The sequence below is a fragment of the Temnothorax longispinosus genome, chromosome 6 (genome assembly GCF_030848805.1).
Source record: "Temnothorax longispinosus isolate EJ_2023e chromosome 6, Tlon_JGU_v1, whole genome shotgun sequence".
Classification (NCBI taxonomy): Eukaryota; Metazoa; Arthropoda; class Insecta; order Hymenoptera; family Formicidae; genus Temnothorax; species Temnothorax longispinosus.
In genome coordinates this window covers 16,643,756-16,663,111 of record NC_092363.1, presented here as the reverse complement: position 1 = coordinate 16,663,111, position 19,356 = coordinate 16,643,756, and the positions used below count along the sequence as shown (strand labels likewise).

Genomic DNA, 19,356 nt, shown 5'->3' with positions numbered 1-19,356 from the left:
TACAACTAGAGTTATGATACACTAATGAATTTAAAAAAATAATTTGTCTATTATCTTCAAATCATTACTGAAGTTGTGAAGACAATTTCTCGTAGTACCATTGAAAATTCGCTCGTACGAAATGAGTCTTTTGAGACAGGTAAAGATGTAAAAAAAGAAAGAAAAAGTATAAATCTTGGATATTACATAATCTCACGGAACCATTTCCAGCAACAATTCGTGAAACACGGGTGCACTTAAACAATTAACTTTTTAGCGTTTAACTCTTCCCGAAGAAAAAGCGCCACGCTTTAATCAGTTCTCTTGTTCTTGCACACTGTTAATTTCGTCCCCATTCTGATTGTGATTTACACCGTCTGCATGTCCGTTAGGTTTTCGACAAACAAAGTACACGCTATTGTATTCGCACTGTAACATACTGTTAACGTTCTGAGCATAACGTGTTTTCACTTTTGTCTGCTCCTTCTGGAAAAAAAGAAATGAACGATACGTTTGTGAATACGTCCCGAAAATACCGTATGCAAAAATAAGTTTATTACCTCCAATTGGAAGCCGAAGCCCAGAATAACGTCGCGGATGGCCTCGTAACTCGGCTCGATTGACTCTTCATTCGGTAAATCGCTGAAATGATAGAGCAACGGTCCGAGATTTATCCAGACTCCACCTGGCTTCAGGATCTTATAAATTGTCTCGATAAATTGCACAACATTATTAGCACAATCTATAAAGAAACATGTCGCAACGCAATCCCAATGATCGCTTTCCGTATAAACCTGAAATAAAGCGTGTATGTCGATTTTATTAAACAAACACCATTGTGATTACATACATATTATATATTCTCGTTGTACATACCTCTAAGAAGTCACCCGCGGTCATAGAAAATTGCGCGGTTCCTGGAAGATCGCTCGGGCTCACGTCGGGAAAGGAAACCGCTTGCGTTTGATGCTCGGGTTTCAAGTTGTTCATATACTGATGCACCCACGGATGTACATTATACAAGTTTATATCTCTACATCTGTTTCAAAAGAGAGAGAACTGTGGTAAAAGTTTCGAGGGCGCGTATTGCCCGCACGTATCATATTTACTTACTTATTTAATACAAAGTTTGACGCAAACAGCATGAACAGGGAAAATTCATTCCCTTGACAGGTATATCCGCGCTTCGCGATCTCGAAGGCGAGACGACCCAATCCGGCACCAGGTACTAAAATATGTATGTCCGACGGCGTACTGGAAATTCAACCATCATTTGATACTTCTCTCAGTCTACTTCTCGCATCTCAGCGTGACTTACACAAGAGAAGCTCTCGAAGCATCTTAAAGACTTTAATTACAGTTATATGAGTTCTTTAAAAGTTCGCCCAGTCTACCGGCTTAGGCCTCCAATAAGAAAAGTAACTTGAAATCTCTAAGACAATTTGCAAGTTTCTCTTGTTTCTGCTTTCTCGTTTTCTCGGTATATTAAAATAGTAACTGCTCACGCAGTGATTACAGATTATCGTACCAAAGCTCCGATGGAAATTGACATAATATTTCGTCAACAATTGGCTGATAGCACGCTTTTCGTTCCTCAGCACCTTCCACACTCCAGTCTCGTACCAATTGCTTAATGGTAGCTTGCACTTTCTCCTGATCTGACATTACAGGCCTTAGATTTATCGTCTGCAACGAAACCCATCTATTTCACACAACAGGACAATATCTGTGAGAGTGTGTTTAAACAGTTAAACGTAATTTCGGCAAAAAAGTATGACAAAAATATCCAAATATCGCTTTCGTCATACAAGTAGCAAAACTTTACTAAATTAATTATTAACTAATATATTTAACAAGCAAGATATTAGATGTTCCTTACGTTGTCAACTTGTGCGGTGTTTGGACAGACATTTTCGAATATATGGGCCACATCTTTTATCACGAGCTTTATGATTTGATCATTGTATTCAATACACCGTTTGACCTCTTGCAGGTGTTCCCTGTATTTCGACAGAAGCTTCTGGTGATGTTGTGGCAGACTAAGGAAATAGGACTCCGTTTTTCTTACTCTCAGCAGAGAGTGCGTCCTGTGCAACAAACAGAGGAGAGATTGTCAGGCCACCCAGTGGCGTTATTTACATAATAAACACATCACGAGAGAGGTGACTTCTAAATGGCAATCGTTGACAAATCGAGTCCTCGCGACGAACGAGTAACGCGTGTACGTTCTTCTCGTGGCTCATCAGCAATTGACGCAAAAAGAGCGACCGAGAGTCCGTTGCCGGTTCTCGTCGTCGACGTCGGGTTCGAGGAACAAGAACGGACGAAAGGGGAAGGGGAAAGCGGGGGTCCGGGGGTCGGCCTCGACCGGAGATTCACCGGGCGCTCACTTGTAATATCTGAACGCGGAAACGATCCTCTGGAAGTGCTTCCGCTCCTCCTCGTCCTCGTAACTGTTGTGCATTCTCCTGGGATGCGAGCTCACGTTCATCGCTTCCATCTTTAACGCTCCGCCTCGTGAAGCGCGCGGCGCGCGGGCCTTATTTTGTAACAAATCCCACCTCTCTCGCTTCTCCGCGTCGCGCTCTCTCGCACGTCGTGCCGCGAAGAAGCGCGTTTACAGCCCGTTCGCACGAACTCGGACTCGAGGACTCTCGGAGCCGCTCTCGTAGCGGCCCGCGGACCCGCACCTTCTGCACCCGAAACGAGAGAGACGTACGCGTCGCGCGTCGGAGCGGAAGGGAAACGCGACGCGGCGGGTACAGCTGACCGGGATCGCGCGGTCGGTGTCCCCTTTCACATCTTCCGCGGTTATAATGAAATAAACGTCGATCGTGGGGGTGAAGGGGGCACGGAGGGTGCGGCACGCTCGCCCGAGACAAACAGATCCCGGGAGATCGCGGTCGATTCTCTCCGTTTCGCCAACTCCAAACTATCGTAGCTTCCCCCTACTCCCGAGTCAGCTGTTCACCGAGCTGGGATCTTGCCCCCTCTCGACCCCGCACACCGTCAAACCGCGATCCCGCGCGCGGCGTGTTTGCGCTTGCCACGTGACCGAGAAAGCGAGCGAAGGACGGAAGTGCGACGTGCGAGAGTCGTGCGACGCCATCGTTCTGCGCGTGTGTCGTTCAAACGCGAGCGCGAATCTCGCACACGGGCGAGGGCTGGCGGGGGGCCCGAGGGGAGATTTTCGTATATAAAGGAACCGCGCGCTTGGTCCCGATTTGACCCACTGACCTCGGAAAAGCGGAGATCGATCGCGAATATCCCCGGAAGTCGGATTCATGGAAATCGCGCGTAATCTAGGGACTTTTTTTTCGCCGTCCAACTTCACGCGCCTCGGCAACGCGAAGACCGTGAAGTCGCGTTCGGTTCGAACGGGGAGAGAACGAAACGGATAGAGAGAGGTTTTTATTGTTCCTTTTATCATCTGTCGCTCGAGTTCCGCGATTTTCCGATCTTCGAAGCCTAGAGCGCTTCCCGACGTCCCGAGCTAACCAAAAATCGACGTTCGACAGCTCGCGCGGGGAAGATTAGTCGATTTGGCGGGATGGCGAGGCGGGAGATCGCGTCGAAAAGCGCATCGACTGCTGTCTTCCCTCTCTCTCTTTCCCTCCGGCGTTCGCCATTTTTAAAAGGAGCTCGACGATCGGCACCGGTTCCCCTGGTTCCCCGCCAACCAGCCGCGACTACGCCACTGAGGGACTGAGGGGCCGAGGAGGTGAGGACCGAGGTGCGACGAGGCCGAGGGGGCAGGAGGGTGAAGGAGGGGAGCCAAAGTGCGCGGCAGCGCGGCGAGGTAACGCGCGAGAAAGAGGTGGTGGGTGCGTGCGTGCGACGTTCGCTCGTTCATCCGTCCGTCGTGATTTCAGTGATTCGTCGTCGTGCAGGGTCGACGAGGTGTTGTCCGCCGAGAATCCGCGGGTGTTCGTGGGTCCATGGGCGTGTGCCAGCGTGCCGCCGTCAGCTCGTGAGGAAGGCGCCGACGATCTCTCTCTCTCTTTCCACTCCGCCCCGCCCCGCCCGTCCCGTCCCCCTGGTGCCTCGGTGAGGAGCTGTGTGTTTCGCGCGCCCGTCCCGTTCGCCGCAACGAGGGTGAATTACCATGTAAACGGAGGCGACGGCGAGGCAGGAGAAAGTCTCTCTCGCGTTTTGTCCCATCCCTCTCCGCCCCCTCCCGGAACGAGTCGAGGAGGGTGGACCGCGGTCGTCCAGGACGAGGGTGAGAAGCGTGCGAGAAAACCCTCTTCCTTCGGAGTCCAGGGAGTCTCTCTCTCGCCCTGACACGTTGAACGTCATCGTCTACGGTCGCGCGCGGGTCTGACAGTCGCAAGCATGTCGGGCGTGCCGCTCATGTCCAGCGGGCTGAGCAAGCTGAAGAAGAAGCACTTCCGGGTGAAGCATCAGAAGGTTAAGCTGTTCCGCGCGAACGAGCCACTTCTCAGCGTGTTTATGTGGGGTGTCAATCACACGGTAAGCGATCTCTCTCCGTCTTCCCTCTGCTCCGCTCGCCCCCCGCGCGTTCGTTTTGACGTTTCTCGGCGACGGCGAGCGCGGTCATCGTCGTCATCGCCACGTTTCTATTTTCATTTTGCGCGTCCTCCCGTCCGTCGCGGACTGGGTTGCGTCATTATCCGTCAAAACGGAACGACGTAATACACGTCGGAAACACTCCGCGTCGTCGACTCGCCTGATAGCACCGCGTAATTATGTCAATTGCTCTTTAATTCCATCGCGTGTACGTGGACACTTGGGCAAGGTGCATGGCGCGATGCGTCCTCCCTGCGACATGACGTTCCTTCGAATGTGTTGGATCGGTATTTTTTCCGGTGAGAATACTCGCGTGAGAATAAATCGGGCGAACTTGACTTTAATTAACTTGAACTTTAATTAATTAAGCCTGACCTCTCTGAGTAAGATAAATCTATGATTGTTGTGTTTGCTGCCTTGCAGATAAACGAACTTAGTCACGTTAACATTCCAGTAATGCTCTTGCCAGACGATTTTAGAGCTTACAGCAAGTTGAAAGTGGATAATCATCTCTTCAACAAGTAAGTTTGCCTTCGTCATTTTTTGTGTGTGTATGTGAGTCATACGATCACGTATGATATTGATTCCGATCAGATATGTATCTCTTGATCACACGTATCTCAGATCATATTTTGCTAATTGCGAACGTACATACGTCCATACTGTTTCTAAATAGACTTGAGCAACTGTGCAGGTGTAATGAGATAATCTTAGAAATATTTAGCCAATATACTGCCTGTTATATATATAACGCTCGGTACTGAGCCAATTGGCAACTGCACTTCATTTTAGATTTGTTTATGTGCTAATGAGTAAATCTAAGATTTTACCTTTAATATCGCAGAGATATTTCCTTACGCGCAATCTGTTCTTCTTTTTTTTTCAGAGAGAACATGCCCTCCCACTTCAAAATCAAAGAATATTGTCCGTTAGTATTTAGGAATTTGCGAGAAAGGTTTGGAATTGATGATTTGGATTACAAGGAGTCGATGACAAGGTAATACCTGCGCGTTGATTATCCTCGCTGTAATCTTGATGTATCTGGTATAACACTGTGTATAGTACGCAGCAAATGCACTGTCACTTTGCATAAAGTTGAGGATAAACTTGCTTTCGCGGTTGTGTGCGACGACATCGTTCGTCGCGAGTAAATTAGGGAACGGCTACTGTGCGATGGCTTTGTAATGTAAGAAATTTTGATGTGGTAGATGTCGGGTGTTTAATCCTTCGCGAGCAAAGCAGCGTACGGATTTGGTCGAAGGAATAGGCAGAAGAACTCGTCAAATGGTTCAGCGCGCCGCTACCGTTCCGTCGATTACCTTTTCCTCTCCTTCTTCTGCCTCCTCGCACAATTCTGTTCTAAACAAACCGCTGCGTACCTGCAGTCTTAAACCGAAACGCCTGAGGTTAGCAAAACTTGATTTTGCCATGCTGTGCGTTTTCGTTTTCTAACAAAGTTTAAAGACCTACCCGAGGAGCAAAAATCGGCGTGACTAAGCATAACATTTCATTAATATCTTAATTATTGCTTTATTCAAAAGCGGCAAAGTTTAAAACACTTTGCGAGTGTAAGCTACCACTGAAAGCTTGTTCGATTTAAAGCATGGTGAGAGAGAATATTTCAATCGAATCATTATCATTAAAATATCGCTCACTGAGATAACCAAGATAATTAACAAGTTAAATGCTTTATATCGACGGCGATGACGGCAGTAACGATAACGATAATCATCCTATTGATCATAATAAGAGTAAAGGGAACATTAAAGGTAACGTGAGGAAAGAATAATATTCTAATATTGATTATTTGTAATTTTTAATTAATATCTCTGCATTAACGTAATTATTTATTTATGGTGGACTCTAATATCGATCAAGTCGCTTCGCACGCCAGGTATTCTCGGCTACATCAAAATACCCACCGATTATCTAATATGTCGCTCTTAACAATGATTCAGACTTGCCAAGATCATGATCCCATATTGCCCCGTGTTAGCGGTCATTCGAATTGAACCATTGTTTGATCTCCCTTTAAAAATGCACATCCACACGCATACCCAAGATGCGGTTTGCGCATTTCTTCTTTCAGGTCGCAACCAGTGCTCGACGATTCATCTGGGAAGAGTGGCGCAAAGTTTTATCAATCTTACGACAAGCTGTTCATAATTAAAACCCTCACGAGCGAGGAGGTGGAGAGGATGCATTCGTTCTTGAAGCATTATCATCCCGTAAGTACAATCGAAAGTGAATGCGATGAATATTCGAGATTACACGGACATTGCGTTGCAGTATATCGTCGAGCGACATGGAAAGACCCTGTTACCGCAATATCTGGGAATGTATCGGCTAACCGTTGACGGGGTCGAGCACTACGTGGTTGCCATAAGGAATGTATTCTCGAATCACTTGACAACGCACAAGAAGTTCGACCTGAAAGGCTCGACGGTGGACCGGGAAGCGTCGGATAAGGAGAAGGAGAAGGATCTCCCTACCTACAAGGATAACGATTTTGTTAAGGAAGGCATGAAGATATACATCGGGGAAGAGGCCAAAGCTAAGCTAATAGAAACATTAACCGCCGACGTAGATGTAAGTATTTCTATAAACGTATAAACTTTTTGATCGCGCCAAGTTTTGTACTGATGTGAGAGTTGTATCAAGAATTACCTTGAATTATTTATCGAGATAAAAATTGACTTCGAATTTGTGAAGGATTTTCAAGTATTCGAGATAATGTGTGTTTGTCTCCGTAGTTCTTGACGAGATTACACTTGATGGATTATTCCTTGCTCCTCGGCGTGCACGATTGCGCGCGTGCCGAGCAAGAGAGCAGAGAGCGTGCGGAAAGGGAGGACGACGAGGACAATCACGATGAGGAGGATGATAGCGAGTCCGGTAGCGGATTGGAATCTCGAGGTCCAATGGCAGAGTAAGCGGCAGAATTTCTCCCTTTCTTGTTGGAACGAAAGCTGGGTTTTTACTTTGATTTATCGGTAACTCGTTTGTTTGCAGCCGCTTGTGGAGTTGGAGCGGCGTCGGCCACGCGGTTACCAACATGGCAACGCCCCCCGAGTCGCCGCATGCCGCGTTAATGCGCGAAACCAGTCTACAGTACGAAGATGCGATAATACCCGAGCTAGATATTTACGCTATTCCTAGTAAAGAAGGTACTTTCCCCAAGTAAACTGATAATCGTGCACTTATACGAGAAATGCGAATGTAAAAAAAACGCTCACCACATATATTTTATTTTCCTAGGTGCTCCCACGAAGGAGATCTATTTTTTGGCCATAATAGACGTGCTGACGCATTATGGCGTACGTAAGCAAGCGGCGAAAGCGGCTAAGACCGTCAAATACGGTGCTAACGTCGACGGTATATCCACCTGTGATCCCGAACAATACGGCAAACGATTCATAGAGTTCATGAGTAAAGCAATAGAGTAAAGAGTATTAATTAATCGTTGTGCATAAAATGATGAATTTACGACGATATTACCGCTTACTGTGTACTGTCGGAGTGAAATCGAATTGATCGCAATCCGCACGAGAGAGAGAGAGAGGGAGAGAGTCCCGGAGATTGAATCGTTGCAGTCTGCGCTCGGTTTGCTTTTCGGCACTGGTTATCTTCTTAATAGCGCTTTCACTTGCGGTTCGCACGCGATCGAAACGAATCGCTTGTTTCGCGAGCTTTTTAAGCGAACGCGTCTTTCGCCGATATTTCTATACGTCGGTATTGTTTTATTATATTTTACGGCTGGCAAGAGATTTTTATCCTCGATTATTACTTATATCGTGTTTACGTTGCTTCGTTTAGTCAGTCCCGTGATCAGTCCTCACGTCAGTCGTGAAGAAGTGTGATCGGTTTCTCGAATCTGTCACTTGAAATTTCTCCTCCGTGATAGAAAGTTCAGTCGCACATAGCGTTACACGTGCAAACGCGCGAGAATTTTTCATTTAAATAGAAAAAACGACGCCTCCTCTTTTCTCTGTCGCCCGTTCTTTCTTCTCATCGCACACGTCTCGAAAAAAATGTAACCGATAATACCCAACGATCTTACATCGTTAGATGAATCATTCGCTGCAGAAAAATAACGCCATTGGAGTGTACACCAATTGAGCAGGCAGTATTATCTACGGATTGAGATAAAAAGCTTACGAATTCGTACAAATTCTTATCTACTGATATCGGTAGCCGTAATATCTGAAAATATATTAGCAAGTTTTTTTTCTTTTTGCGGACTGATTAACGGGCGTGAATCATGTTATATGCTACACTCTACAGAAAGATATGTAACTTGATGTGTTACCGTTGCAGTAAATCTCAACCAAGCATTGGTGGCGCTTGCCAAGTTTAGAACTGTCTGGGTACGCGCCTAATCGTTTTATCATATAAGATGTAATTTTAGTAGCTCGACGAAACTACGAATGTCCGTTCTTTCGCTGAGGTTATCGATAGCGGTGTATACTTCGCAGTGTCGAGGACAATGTACACATACACGCACACATACATGTACATATGCATATACAAACCATTGCGAAATAAAATACACTTTGTAAATGTTATGCTTAGTTCGGTTCGATTAAGTACGTTTCGATTTATCGCCGATCGACGATACTTCGGTCACTTCGCAGAATACATCCGTGGAGAAACGACACGATTCGTATGAACGATATTATCTACACGACACATATCTCTCTTTGATGACTCGTCACGACACTCGAGTCGACAACTTGCTATCACGGCTTTCATTTCGCAAGAGAATACTCAGAAGAACGACGCATCGTTCTTCCGAAGATAGGCACCCGCAGACCTCTGCACAATAGTATCGTTTGTCAAAAGTTACGACGTGGATCTCCAACTTCATTCCGTATCGCGTTCGTAAATTCGTTTATTCAATGAGAAAAATATTTGAACGAGAGCCGAACGCGTAATTGTTGAGCAACTTGTATCGTATTACGAGAAAGGAGAATATGCACCGCGTTGCGTAAGACAATATCTTTAAATAATATCTAATACACTTTTATATACATATATATATATATATATATATATATATATATATATATATATATATATATATATATATATATATGTATAATTTGTTAGAGAACCGATCATAATATAACTAATTAATCTAACGATTAATATATTCATCTAGTCTTGATACTTCTTAATTTTATATATTTTACCGTTTAATCGCGCGTGCCGGGACTGCCGGGATTAACGGGTGCGATAGATCAGAGGAGGAGGGGGGTGTCCGTCGCTGCATATTTGTTGCAGGATACTTTAGATCTCGAAAGTACGACCGGTTTCCGTGCGATTGTCAATCGTACAGGAATACGGTTAAAAACCTCCTTCGACCAGCGGAATCTTGCAGACGCGGCAGCGTTCTCTAATAAATAAAGAATTAGGTACATCCATCCGTTAGCATGCGTCCTCGTGTGTGGCAACGACAAATCTTTTTGTTCACATTCAAATAAATTGAGATTCATCGATACGCAAAGTCGTTTTTTTGTGCAGCTTTATTACATGTGTAAGATAACATTACAGTCTTTCTTTCTAGTTCATCATCTCGACGTTTACAGAATCCGTCTTCCAGCTTATAAATTACGATATATGGATACTTTGGAATTGAAGCGTCAGATATCGCTTTACGACACTTGAAAGCGAGAGAAAAATAAATTGTTATTATTTCTGACATTTAGGACATTTAGCCTTCTACAAAACGATGTCAACCGCGCGAATTCCAAGGTATCTATATGGAAAACGAGAAACTAAAATGGCACTCTCAAATATATCTGTTAAATAGATAACAAGAAATAAATAAGAAAACAATATCAACTCTGCAACTGTCTCGTAAACTATATCTCGGAGCTTACAAAGATTTCTGTCAATCTAAACGAGACTTATGTGTTTACCGGATTATTTTCCAGTTATCTGACCATTACGTTTTTTTTTGCGCTGGGTGGAGATATCTGCTTCAAGCATTCTATATCGTTAAATACTATCTGCGCCCCTCCTCCACAAGTCGGCAATACATTGGCCTGCAACGTGCAAGGAGATACAATAACACGAAATACAATTCTCCAAAGTAACTCTAAACGGAGCCTTACCTTGTACAATTTGGTCTCAAGTTCGCCGTCTGCGTCTTGTTCTTGCGAGAGGAGGCAGTACCTGGAAGATCTGGCCATAAAATCTTTCGGATTCATCAACTTTCGGATGGTTCGGTTATGAGACTGCGTTCGGGGTTGTAAAATCGTACCGGTCGGAACTATTCCGGTAGGACGATGATCTATCCATTTACCTAGACTTTGCACTCGCTGGTATCTGGGGTTTACTACTGGAATCTGAATTAACATACACGCAAAGATCAGTTTACATATATGCGTTGACCGAAGAAGCGTAGCATTGTCGAAGAATACAAATTGATCTACTCAAAATTACGCAATTCTCGTTACCTTTGTATTCATTTTTGTTTTGGTTTCAATCGTGGTATCGGTCGACGCAATCGTGAATGACGATGGAGAATCAAGGGGCGTCGTTGGATTTGGTTCCTCCGAAATCTCGGTTTTCGAGTCCGAAGGCATGGAAGATTCCGTCATCAGGATTGGTTCCTTCGTGGCCTTTCTTTGGACATCGTCAGAATTGGTTCTCGCGCATAAGGATAACCGTCGTTTTAAGCGATCGCTGCACGAGAGCTTGCCGCGAGACGCTACCGCGTCTTTTGATGTCTGGCAGATTTGGCCATGAGAGCCGGGGATCTGAGAATTGATGAACGTCACTGTGGAAGGTTTTTCTTTGGCCAACGACGAGCTTGGTCCTTCTGTGGCTTTTCCATTGGTACCATTGGAAATGATTCTTGCATGACAAGACGTCTGGCGGAGTTGTCCACGAGGGCTTCTGGAAGCTTGAAGATTGATTGACGTCACCGTGGAAGGTTCTTCCTGGAATATCGTCACATTTGTTTTTTCCGTCGCCTCTACTCTCGAACTCGAGGCTATCGGTGATGTCGGGGCGACATTATCGGACGTATCTTTACGAGCCGAAGTCAATATTTGCCTGACCAATCTCATTTTGTCATCCTTCTTCTTAATGTAGCTCTAAAAGCAGATTTCAATGCACGAGTCAACGAAGATTATCTCAGGAAAGATAATCCGAAGAGATAATTCGAGATATATCGAAAAAAGATTGGTTTGTAAAATAAATTCTGAAGTATACCGTCAACCGCTCACGTTGTTCCTTCAATTTCATCTCCATTTCCTTAGTCATTCTATCTCTCTCCGTTTGTATTTTAATGTTGCATCTCTGGATTATTTTTTGTTTCTCTAGAATGTGTTCCTTGAGTTGCCTGTCCTTATTCCTCAACTATACAGAAATTGTATTGTATAAGAAAAAATAACAGTGTACAAAATATCATCGGGAAAAATATGCTTACTTCTTGCTGTAAATTTCTTAAAGCGTCGCAAGCATCGTTCAATTTGTAAAGCAAGCCATCGATATTGTTCTGTAACTTATACACACGACCCTCCAACGTAGATATCTGAAAGATTTGTCGCAAATTAAGAGAAAGACATTAAGAAATTAAGAAAAATATGCATTATGAGACGTAATGGTATCTGTTATTGCATATGTAACTTACCATCTCCTTCTGTTGGCTGTTTTCACGCCTTAAAAACGCGTTTTCATGTTCCAGTTCCACTAATATATTTCTGAAATGATTCTCTGAAAAGAAAACGTCAACTTGAGCAATCACACAACGGTGAACCAAAGTCAAAACGCTGAAAGATACACGGAGGATAATTCTTACGTTTCTCGTGCAGGTCCTCCTGCAGCAGGTCTCTCTTTCGAATACGCGTCTCCAGAAATCGCATCAGCCTCGCGTTCGCCCGCTCGTCCTGCGGATCCGCCACGCTCGCCTTGGGAAAGGGATCGCACAGGCTGCAAACGAGAAAATCGCGATATAGGTGGACGCGTGGTCGCGTAAATAAAGAAGTCCATGCGATATCCGTTCCCGGGTCAACTAACGCGGACATAATATTACATGATGAGGCACGAGAGTCTACTTCTTCTTTTTCTTCTTCTTTCAAGCTGCTGGCACCGGGCAGTACTTCGCCCATAAAGCCATAAACAGGTTTAATTTTAAAACTATAATTGTGTCGACGCGAGAGTCGACACAGTCGGAGTGAAATTCATCCCAACAATCGCGACAACTCTCAGCCTCAGCTCGTCGGTTCACAACACTTCACGCACAACAATAAGACAAAACACACGTGTCACGTTACAACGACGTGTGTCAGGCACTGTCGCGCACGTGTCAGGCACTGTCGCGCGGCGAAGTATTTAAAATCTAGCGCACGTCGCGCCGTTTGAGCGCAACCAGAGCTCCCGCGCGCCCTACATTACCGACCGTCGGTAAGGTCTAAGGTCGCGCCGCGCGTTACCGACCGACCCGGTCGCCCGCCTCGCTTGAAATCCAAGATAGCGATACATGACGCTCGCGGTTCCGTCAGGCGCGTCGAGACGTTTGAACGACCATTATTTTGCAAGCCTAGGTTTAAAAAAATGAGAGAATTATGCGGGGAATTCCATCATTCTGTATAATCTCACGCAGGTATAGGTGTGTCGTGTGTCTATTTTAAACTCATTATATCTAGATCGACTCAGGGTCATTAGTCATTTATTAAATTCCGATCGAATCGAGTCGTCTCGGTACAATCCGATAAGCACCGCGTTTGTCTATCGCGCTATCGCGTTAGATTCTTTTTTTTCCCCCTCTCCGCACCGCACCGGATTGCATAATCCCTGTAATAATCGTCTTCCGCGATCGCGTCATAAAACATATTTTTTGTTTTGTTTGAGACCCTCGCCGGCATCTGCGCCTCAATTGTCTCTCTGTTATCTTATTTATATTGCAATCGCTATTTTACATAATCCCCTTTATTCCGCGGCGTACAGTGCCGTTTATGACGGAGCCGGGGTTCTCTCTTTCTTCTCTTAATTAGACTCTGCTCGTTAGTACGTGCGCTACATGCTGATTGTAGAAAATAGAGGAAATGTGTGGCCGGGGCGTATTAAAAAAAGAGCTGTGGTCTCGGAGGATTAATATATGTATAGGTATTTCGATTCTCTATCTCTGATTCTTTAATCTACATAGCAAAAGTCATAATAAATGGATTTCTATCTCGAATTTTAACGCAACTTACAGATCGTCGGAACCGCCGATTTTAAGATAGAACTCCATTTATAATTTCAGTGTGTTAGCATTTTAACGTGCGTATCTTGATTTCCGAAATATTTTTTATATATCAGCATATATAAAATATAAATAGAATTCCACTCTGCGGAGACCCCCGGCTGCCAGAGCACCGATTTTACAATCGAGAAATAATCTCAGCGTCGCGTATTAAATGCGCGCACTTACAATCTCGTTGTTCGATCCCCTGGCAATTATGATAATTATAGTTCAATTAATCTCGCCATTCGTTATTTTTGCAGCTGGACTATCGTAGATTCTGATTTGGCCCGACGTGCAAATTCCCAGGCAATGAATCATTATCATCGGCGCAAATTAAGGCAGCACGGCGAAATCTTACTTTACAACAAGGCAGATTCTTCTTCTATTTGTTTTCTCCTTAAATAAATTGCGGAATTGAGGAGGGAATGCGCGCGTTTTGAAAACGATTACGCTTTTGAGATACCCCTCGCATTCCCGTCACCGTTCACTTAATAACTCCTTGTCGCGCCTGTCATTATCTCACAGCGACCGCTCTGAATTTCCATGACATAAAATTTACACGTCAGTTCTTTTCCGTCTGCTCACGCTCCGGCGGAGTGCGTTTTTCATTCTCGAAGCCTGCACCGGGCGTTTCATCCGCGCACAGTCCGCGAGTGATTGATCGAACTGATAACGCTTGGTTCTTACAGAGCGGACCTACGTTTAGTCGCACTACCTCCTGACAAGACGTGTACCGCGTGACGAGAAGAAAACGGCATGTAGATCGTACGTAGGTACGTAACGAGTTGATGGAAATTTTGAGTGACTGTGGAAAACGGATCATCGCGGGATTAAATGGGGCGAAAGGTATGCGAGAGGAGATTTTAGAGAAGAATAAACGTAAGGACAAGGAAAAGAATAATGAAAGCGGCACGAATCTAATTTCTTTATAAAGTTTCTTTCTAATATTGGAAGTTAAGTTAATGTTAATTTTCCTCGTAACAATTAATCATCGACTGTGAGAATTCCTGAAATAAGCGCTGAATAATGTGCTAATGATATAGCGCGTTAGTCAACTCTTAATTAACTTTTAATTTGAAGCATTAATAGCGTTTCCACAGAGTGATATTCTCGTGAATCGTCCGCGGATGAATAAGAGCTTTCGCCAGCTTTTATATTCTTCGCTAGAAAAGAAAACGGGGACTACAGCTACTGCAACGATTGTTTCAGGCGTACGCGGTCTCGAGCGGCGTGACAAATCGCGCTTTTATCATAGACGAGCCGATAAATCCGAACGGCATCGAAGTTAATGGGCCCACTCATGAAACTAGCGCGGTAATTATCCTTCATGCGAAAAATCAGCAATTCAACTAAGAAGCAAACGAGAAAAAGTTTTAATTTCCAGATAATCTCAAACAATACGAGAGCATTGCTCCCAATCAAATCTTTGTTTCTGATAAGCGATATGCACGACGATTCGACGAAAAGTGAGATTTGCACAGCCCATCTGCTGTGGGATAATTTTGCGGAAAGATAAAGAAAATATTCGTATCTCTCAGGACAATTGTTTTTATTTGCATTGAATGATTGATTCTTTTTGAAATTGTCCCGATAGAGGATCGGCTGTGCAAACACTTTTTTTCCCTGCTCACTGCACCCGTGCTCTTCGTGCAGCGGAAGCCAGTGGAGCGCCAGCAATGGGGAAACGACAGAGAATTTTTACTATCCTGCATCGCCATGTCGGTCGGCCTCGGTAATATATGGCGATTCCCGTTCACGGCGTACGAGAACGGCGGCGGTGCCTTCCTGATACCGTACATCATCGTCCTGATCGTCGTGGGGAAGCCGTTCTACCTGCTGGAGATGATCCTAGGGCAATTTTCCAGCCGGTCAGCCGTGAAGATCTGGGACCTTGCACCGGCATTCAGAGGTGCGCGCGTACTCGCTATCCACGCTCATCCCGGCGCGTGTCCTTCTTAGTTCTCAATTCGAAAATTTGAGAATTTATTTTGTTACAATATTTGCAAATATTTCCAAAATTTTTAAGAATGTAACATTACAGTACAAGAATAAAATTAAACTCGTAGGCGTTGGTATCGCACAATGTATAACGCTGCTGGCACTGGCATCCTATTACTGCTCGCTGATGGCGTTGACTTTGTTCTACCTCGTCGCCAGCTTTCAGACGGAATTACCATGGGGAAGATGCTGGGAGGAATGGGGCGAGTTCTGTGTGGACTCTTTACCCGGCAACCACAGCGTTAGAATCGAGAACATTAGCTACTCCAGCTCTGCTGAGCTGTATTTCTAGTAAATTACTCAGAAACAATAGTCAAATTAGCTCCATTTATGTAAGGTGTCCCGAAATTCATCAAATGACTTTCCACGAATAAAACTTTAGAGAACTAATTAAATAACAAAACTATACTCACTTTGAAGTCATAAAGATATATAATGCAAATAATTAAAAAGTTGCAATGAATGATGACTCCCTCCCAAAGAATTTTTTATTAAAAGGACATTCGATGGTTTCAGGACATCTCAAATACATTTGCCTGATAAGAAACGAAGATAATAAGATAACGAAGTGGTTGCGTTTATTTAGCAAAGAGGTACTGCGGGAGAAGGACAACATCGACGACGGCATCGGTGTACCGGACTGGCGTCTGTCGATCACGCTCTTCATCAGCTGGCTGACAGTCTTCCTCGTGGTGATACGCGGTGTGCGGAGTTCCGGCAAGGCAGCGTACTTTCTGGCGATATTTCCCTACGTGGTCCTCTTCGTGCTGCTTGTAAGGGCGGTCACGCTGGATGGATCCGTCACAGGTATCCTGTACTTCATCACCCCAACGTGGGAGAAGTTGATGACGCCGATGATCTGGTACTACGCAGTCGCCCAATGCTTCTTCTCGTTGACCGTTTGTTTCGGCGCCGTCGTCATGTTCGCCTCGCACAACAAGTTCCACCATGACGTGTATCGGTTAGTTAAAAACATGTTGTTTGCCATTACTATCTTATAAATATTTGTTGTCTTTAAAGAATTTGCACCCTTATTTGTTTCATTGATTGGAATTTGATATGAATCATTTGGCTATATCCGTACTGTTATTCATGAGTATTTAGCCTACCCATAAATTTACAGTCATTCTTTATTCTGGATCTACTTCAGTATTTTGCGATGACGCTCTATTGACATTTCCTTTTAACTGAAAAGATTCTTTGCTAATCGTTATCATCGCGTTTTCCACTGATACAAAAAAAATATAGCTGAGTAAATATTTATAAGCGATATATTAATTAAGCACGAGGCGCGTGTCTGACTGTTGTTTGATAATTTTAATTCAATTTCACGTTCATCAGAGACGCAATGATCGTGACTACTCTGGACACCTTTACCAGTCTGCTGGCCGGTTGCACGATCTTCGCCATTCTGGGCAATCTCAGCCGCGAATTAGGGATCGAGGATGTCGGCGCAGTGGTTCGAGGTGGCACCGGATTAGCGTTCATTTCCTACCCGGAGACGATCGCCAAGTTTGCGATCGCACCGCAGTTTTTCGGCGTCGTGTTCTTCGCGATGTTATTCGTCCTGGGTATCGGTAGCGAAGTCGGTCTCACCTCCGCCATAATTTCCATCGTGCATGATCAGTTCCCGAAGGTCAAGTACTGGCACGTAGCAGTCGGTACTTGCTTCTGCGAGTTCTTGATCGGTCTCATATATGTCACGCCGGTATGCTAATTACATGCGATTTACGATCCTTTTCGTAAACCGGCGCCGTTATCTTAATTGTATGGTTGTTCGGCAGGGCGGTCAGTTCATGATAACCTTCGTCGATTATTACGTGACCTCATTTATCGCTTTTCTACCGGCTGCTTTCGAAATGATCGCCGTCGCTTGGTCGTACGGTAAGTTTTTCTTCCGTCCGTACTACCTTCAAATATACGCTGCCAATTATCCGATCGTACCGGACGAGATTGAAACAAATAATTTTAGGACTGGGTAACTTCCTGAACGACGTTGAATTTATGCTGAAGAAACGACTGTCGGTGTTTTGGCGAGTCTGCTGGGGCGTCCTTACTCCTGGAATTATCCTTGTAATCTTCATTTATACATTCGCCAATCTCGAACTGCTGAAATATAACAAGAATTTCTATCCTTATTCGGTTTACGGTAAGTTATTTAAATTGAATAAAATCTTTGTGTTTAGAAAATGTTTCGATCTTCTCTTTTTATAAAAACTCGACTATTACTTTGTAAATTTCATATTTCTTTATTATAACATCATTTGTATGTTAGATACATTTGTCTCTTTAATTACTCGAGAAAAATTTCTTAAAGAATCTTATTCTTAAAGAATAATACATATACCGTCATAATAATAACAATTTTACCAATTACATATTTATATATTTTTTCCAACAGTTGTAGGTTGGATCCTCTTCTCTGTCGCTGTTCTCCAAATACCTTTATGGATCGCCATTGCGATATTCAAGAAGAAACATCTTCCTTTCCAAAAAGTAAGCGAGAGTTAATACTCTCGTGAAATTATATATTTACTCCATACTCTAATACTATCCATCTACTACAATAACGTATACATCATCTCTTTTAGATGATTAAAGAAGCCTTCCGGCCGTCGAAATCATGGGGTCCGAACAACGCAGAAGATCGCAGAAGATGGCTGGCCTTCCGAGATCAGTGTAACACAGAAGAGAAATAATATCGGGAATGTAAATTGTGGCAGTTCACTTCAAGGTCTGTTCCGGGTTTTTTCGATGATTCAACAATGAGGTCTACAACAAAATAGACTTCGTAGTAGAAACGCATGCTCACATTTACTGTTTTGCAATCAACAAAACTTAGTGTTACAATTATTTAGTGGCATATATGTCATTACGATGTCACGGAACTACGTAATGATGATAATAAGTTTTCGTCCTCTGTGTTTCGTGCAAAACGCAACTCACTTGTCTTTGCTACGTAACTGTACAACGTTTCTAAGCTCCGTAGAAAATGGAAACGTGTGAATCTGACGATGTCGCCGTGACCCGGCGAGTATAGCGTACCGTAATTACCAGTGTAACATTAAAGCACTGAGCAACATTGTTCTTTAAAAGAAACATTTTAAGAAGAAAGATTAAAGTATATTGTGGAATATATTTTACAAGCTTGGTCTTCTGCGAGAGGAATGCGGAGTATAATTGCGACAGCATTGTTTCTTAATATAAATAATTATCGATAATTGACAAATTATATTTGTACCGCGGTTTAAACTGACAAGAAAAGGCGAAAAGTGCCTATAAATTTGCATTTTAACTTTGCGCAGATGATTTGCACAGACAATTTGCATAGACAATTTCAGATGTTTCATTATGCAAGAATATGAGCGAGATAAGTGCTGCGTCTATCTTCGTCCCCTTCTCTCGACGCTGAGAGAACCTACCGGTTCTCCTTTCGCTTGGAAAAGTCCTGCATCATTGCGCACGCGGAGCGTAACGTACGGTGACATCACGCAACTGTGACGTACGGGATTATTGCGAATATATAAAATACAAAAAAAATGCCTTCGCCGTAGCGCAATCTCGGAATCTTAAAATTTTATCCCTTCCTAAATTGTTTCACGTGCAGCTTC

General features: G+C 44.0%; 4 protein-coding genes across 11 annotated transcripts; 2 read left to right on the top strand and 2 right to left on the bottom strand.

The window, feature by feature from the left end:
- Positions 1 to 25: 25 nt before the first annotated feature.
- Positions 26 to 3,308, bottom strand: LOC139815209 (carnosine N-methyltransferase). The gene is made up of 7 exons (XM_071781956.1): positions 2,370 to 3,308; positions 1,859 to 2,066; positions 1,508 to 1,665; positions 1,093 to 1,233; positions 856 to 1,018; positions 540 to 773; positions 26 to 465 (listed from the first exon to the last, which is right to left on the bottom strand). The coding sequence occupies exons 1-7, from the start codon at positions 2,477 to 2,479 to the stop codon at positions 295 to 297; spliced, it is 1,185 nt and encodes a 394-aa protein (XP_071638057.1). The 5' UTR covers positions 2,480 to 3,308; the 3' UTR covers positions 26 to 294.
- Positions 3,309 to 3,636: 328 nt separating this feature from the next.
- Positions 3,637 to 10,009, top strand: Pip4k (phosphatidylinositol 5-phosphate 4-kinase). Of its 5 annotated transcripts, XM_071781941.1 has the most exons (10): positions 3,637 to 3,778; positions 3,852 to 4,452; positions 4,933 to 5,030; positions 5,396 to 5,506; positions 5,718 to 5,915; positions 6,572 to 6,737; positions 6,799 to 7,098; positions 7,263 to 7,438; positions 7,522 to 7,676; positions 7,768 to 10,009. In XM_071781941.1, exons 2-10 carry the CDS (start codon positions 4,315 to 4,317, stop codon positions 7,953 to 7,955), a joined length of 1,530 nt encoding a protein of 509 aa, XP_071638042.1. In that variant the 5' UTR covers positions 3,637 to 3,778; positions 3,852 to 4,314; the 3' UTR covers positions 7,956 to 10,009. The 5 variants fall into 5 exon arrangements, with proteins under 5 accessions (XP_071638042.1, XP_071638043.1, XP_071638046.1 ...); XM_071781942.1 differs by having other exon boundaries at positions 3,645 to 4,452; positions 6,599 to 6,737; XM_071781943.1 differs by lacking the exons at positions 3,637 to 3,778; positions 3,852 to 4,452 and adding an exon at positions 4,594 to 4,808.
- Positions 10,010 to 10,016: 7 nt separating this feature from the next.
- On the bottom strand, positions 10,017 to 12,828 carry LOC139815204 (uncharacterized). 3 transcript variants are annotated; one of them, XM_071781938.1, is made up of 8 exons: positions 12,538 to 12,825; positions 12,320 to 12,450; positions 12,152 to 12,234; positions 11,948 to 12,052; positions 11,731 to 11,877; positions 10,971 to 11,612; positions 10,626 to 10,859; positions 10,017 to 10,556 (listed from the first exon to the last, which is right to left on the bottom strand). In XM_071781938.1, the coding sequence occupies exons 1-8, from the start codon at positions 12,627 to 12,629 to the stop codon at positions 10,446 to 10,448; spliced, it is 1,545 nt and encodes a 514-aa protein (XP_071638039.1). In that variant the 5' UTR covers positions 12,630 to 12,825; the 3' UTR covers positions 10,017 to 10,445. The 3 variants fall into 3 exon arrangements, with proteins under 3 accessions (XP_071638039.1, XP_071638040.1, XP_071638038.1); XM_071781939.1 differs by having other exon boundaries at positions 12,554 to 12,823; XM_071781937.1 differs by having other exon boundaries at positions 12,320 to 12,828.
- A 496-nt stretch (positions 12,829 to 13,324) lies between these two features.
- LOC139815203 (sodium-dependent nutrient amino acid transporter 1-like) lies at positions 13,325 to 19,299 on the top strand. Of its 2 annotated transcripts, XM_071781935.1 has the most exons (12): positions 13,325 to 13,626; positions 14,008 to 14,116; positions 14,437 to 14,593; positions 14,957 to 15,061; positions 15,401 to 15,656; positions 15,814 to 16,036; positions 16,332 to 16,706; positions 17,087 to 17,453; positions 17,530 to 17,629; positions 17,718 to 17,894; positions 18,147 to 18,241; positions 18,337 to 19,299. In XM_071781935.1, the coding sequence occupies exons 3-12, from the start codon at positions 14,582 to 14,584 to the stop codon at positions 18,442 to 18,444; spliced, it is 1,818 nt and encodes a 605-aa protein (XP_071638036.1). In that variant the 5' UTR covers positions 13,325 to 13,626; positions 14,008 to 14,116; positions 14,437 to 14,581; the 3' UTR covers positions 18,445 to 19,299. The 2 variants fall into 2 exon arrangements, with proteins under 2 accessions (XP_071638036.1, XP_071638037.1); XM_071781936.1 differs by lacking the exons at positions 13,325 to 13,626; positions 14,008 to 14,116; positions 14,437 to 14,593 and having other exon boundaries at positions 14,994 to 15,061; positions 15,342 to 15,656.
- The last annotated feature ends 57 nt before the right edge of the window (positions 19,300 to 19,356 follow it).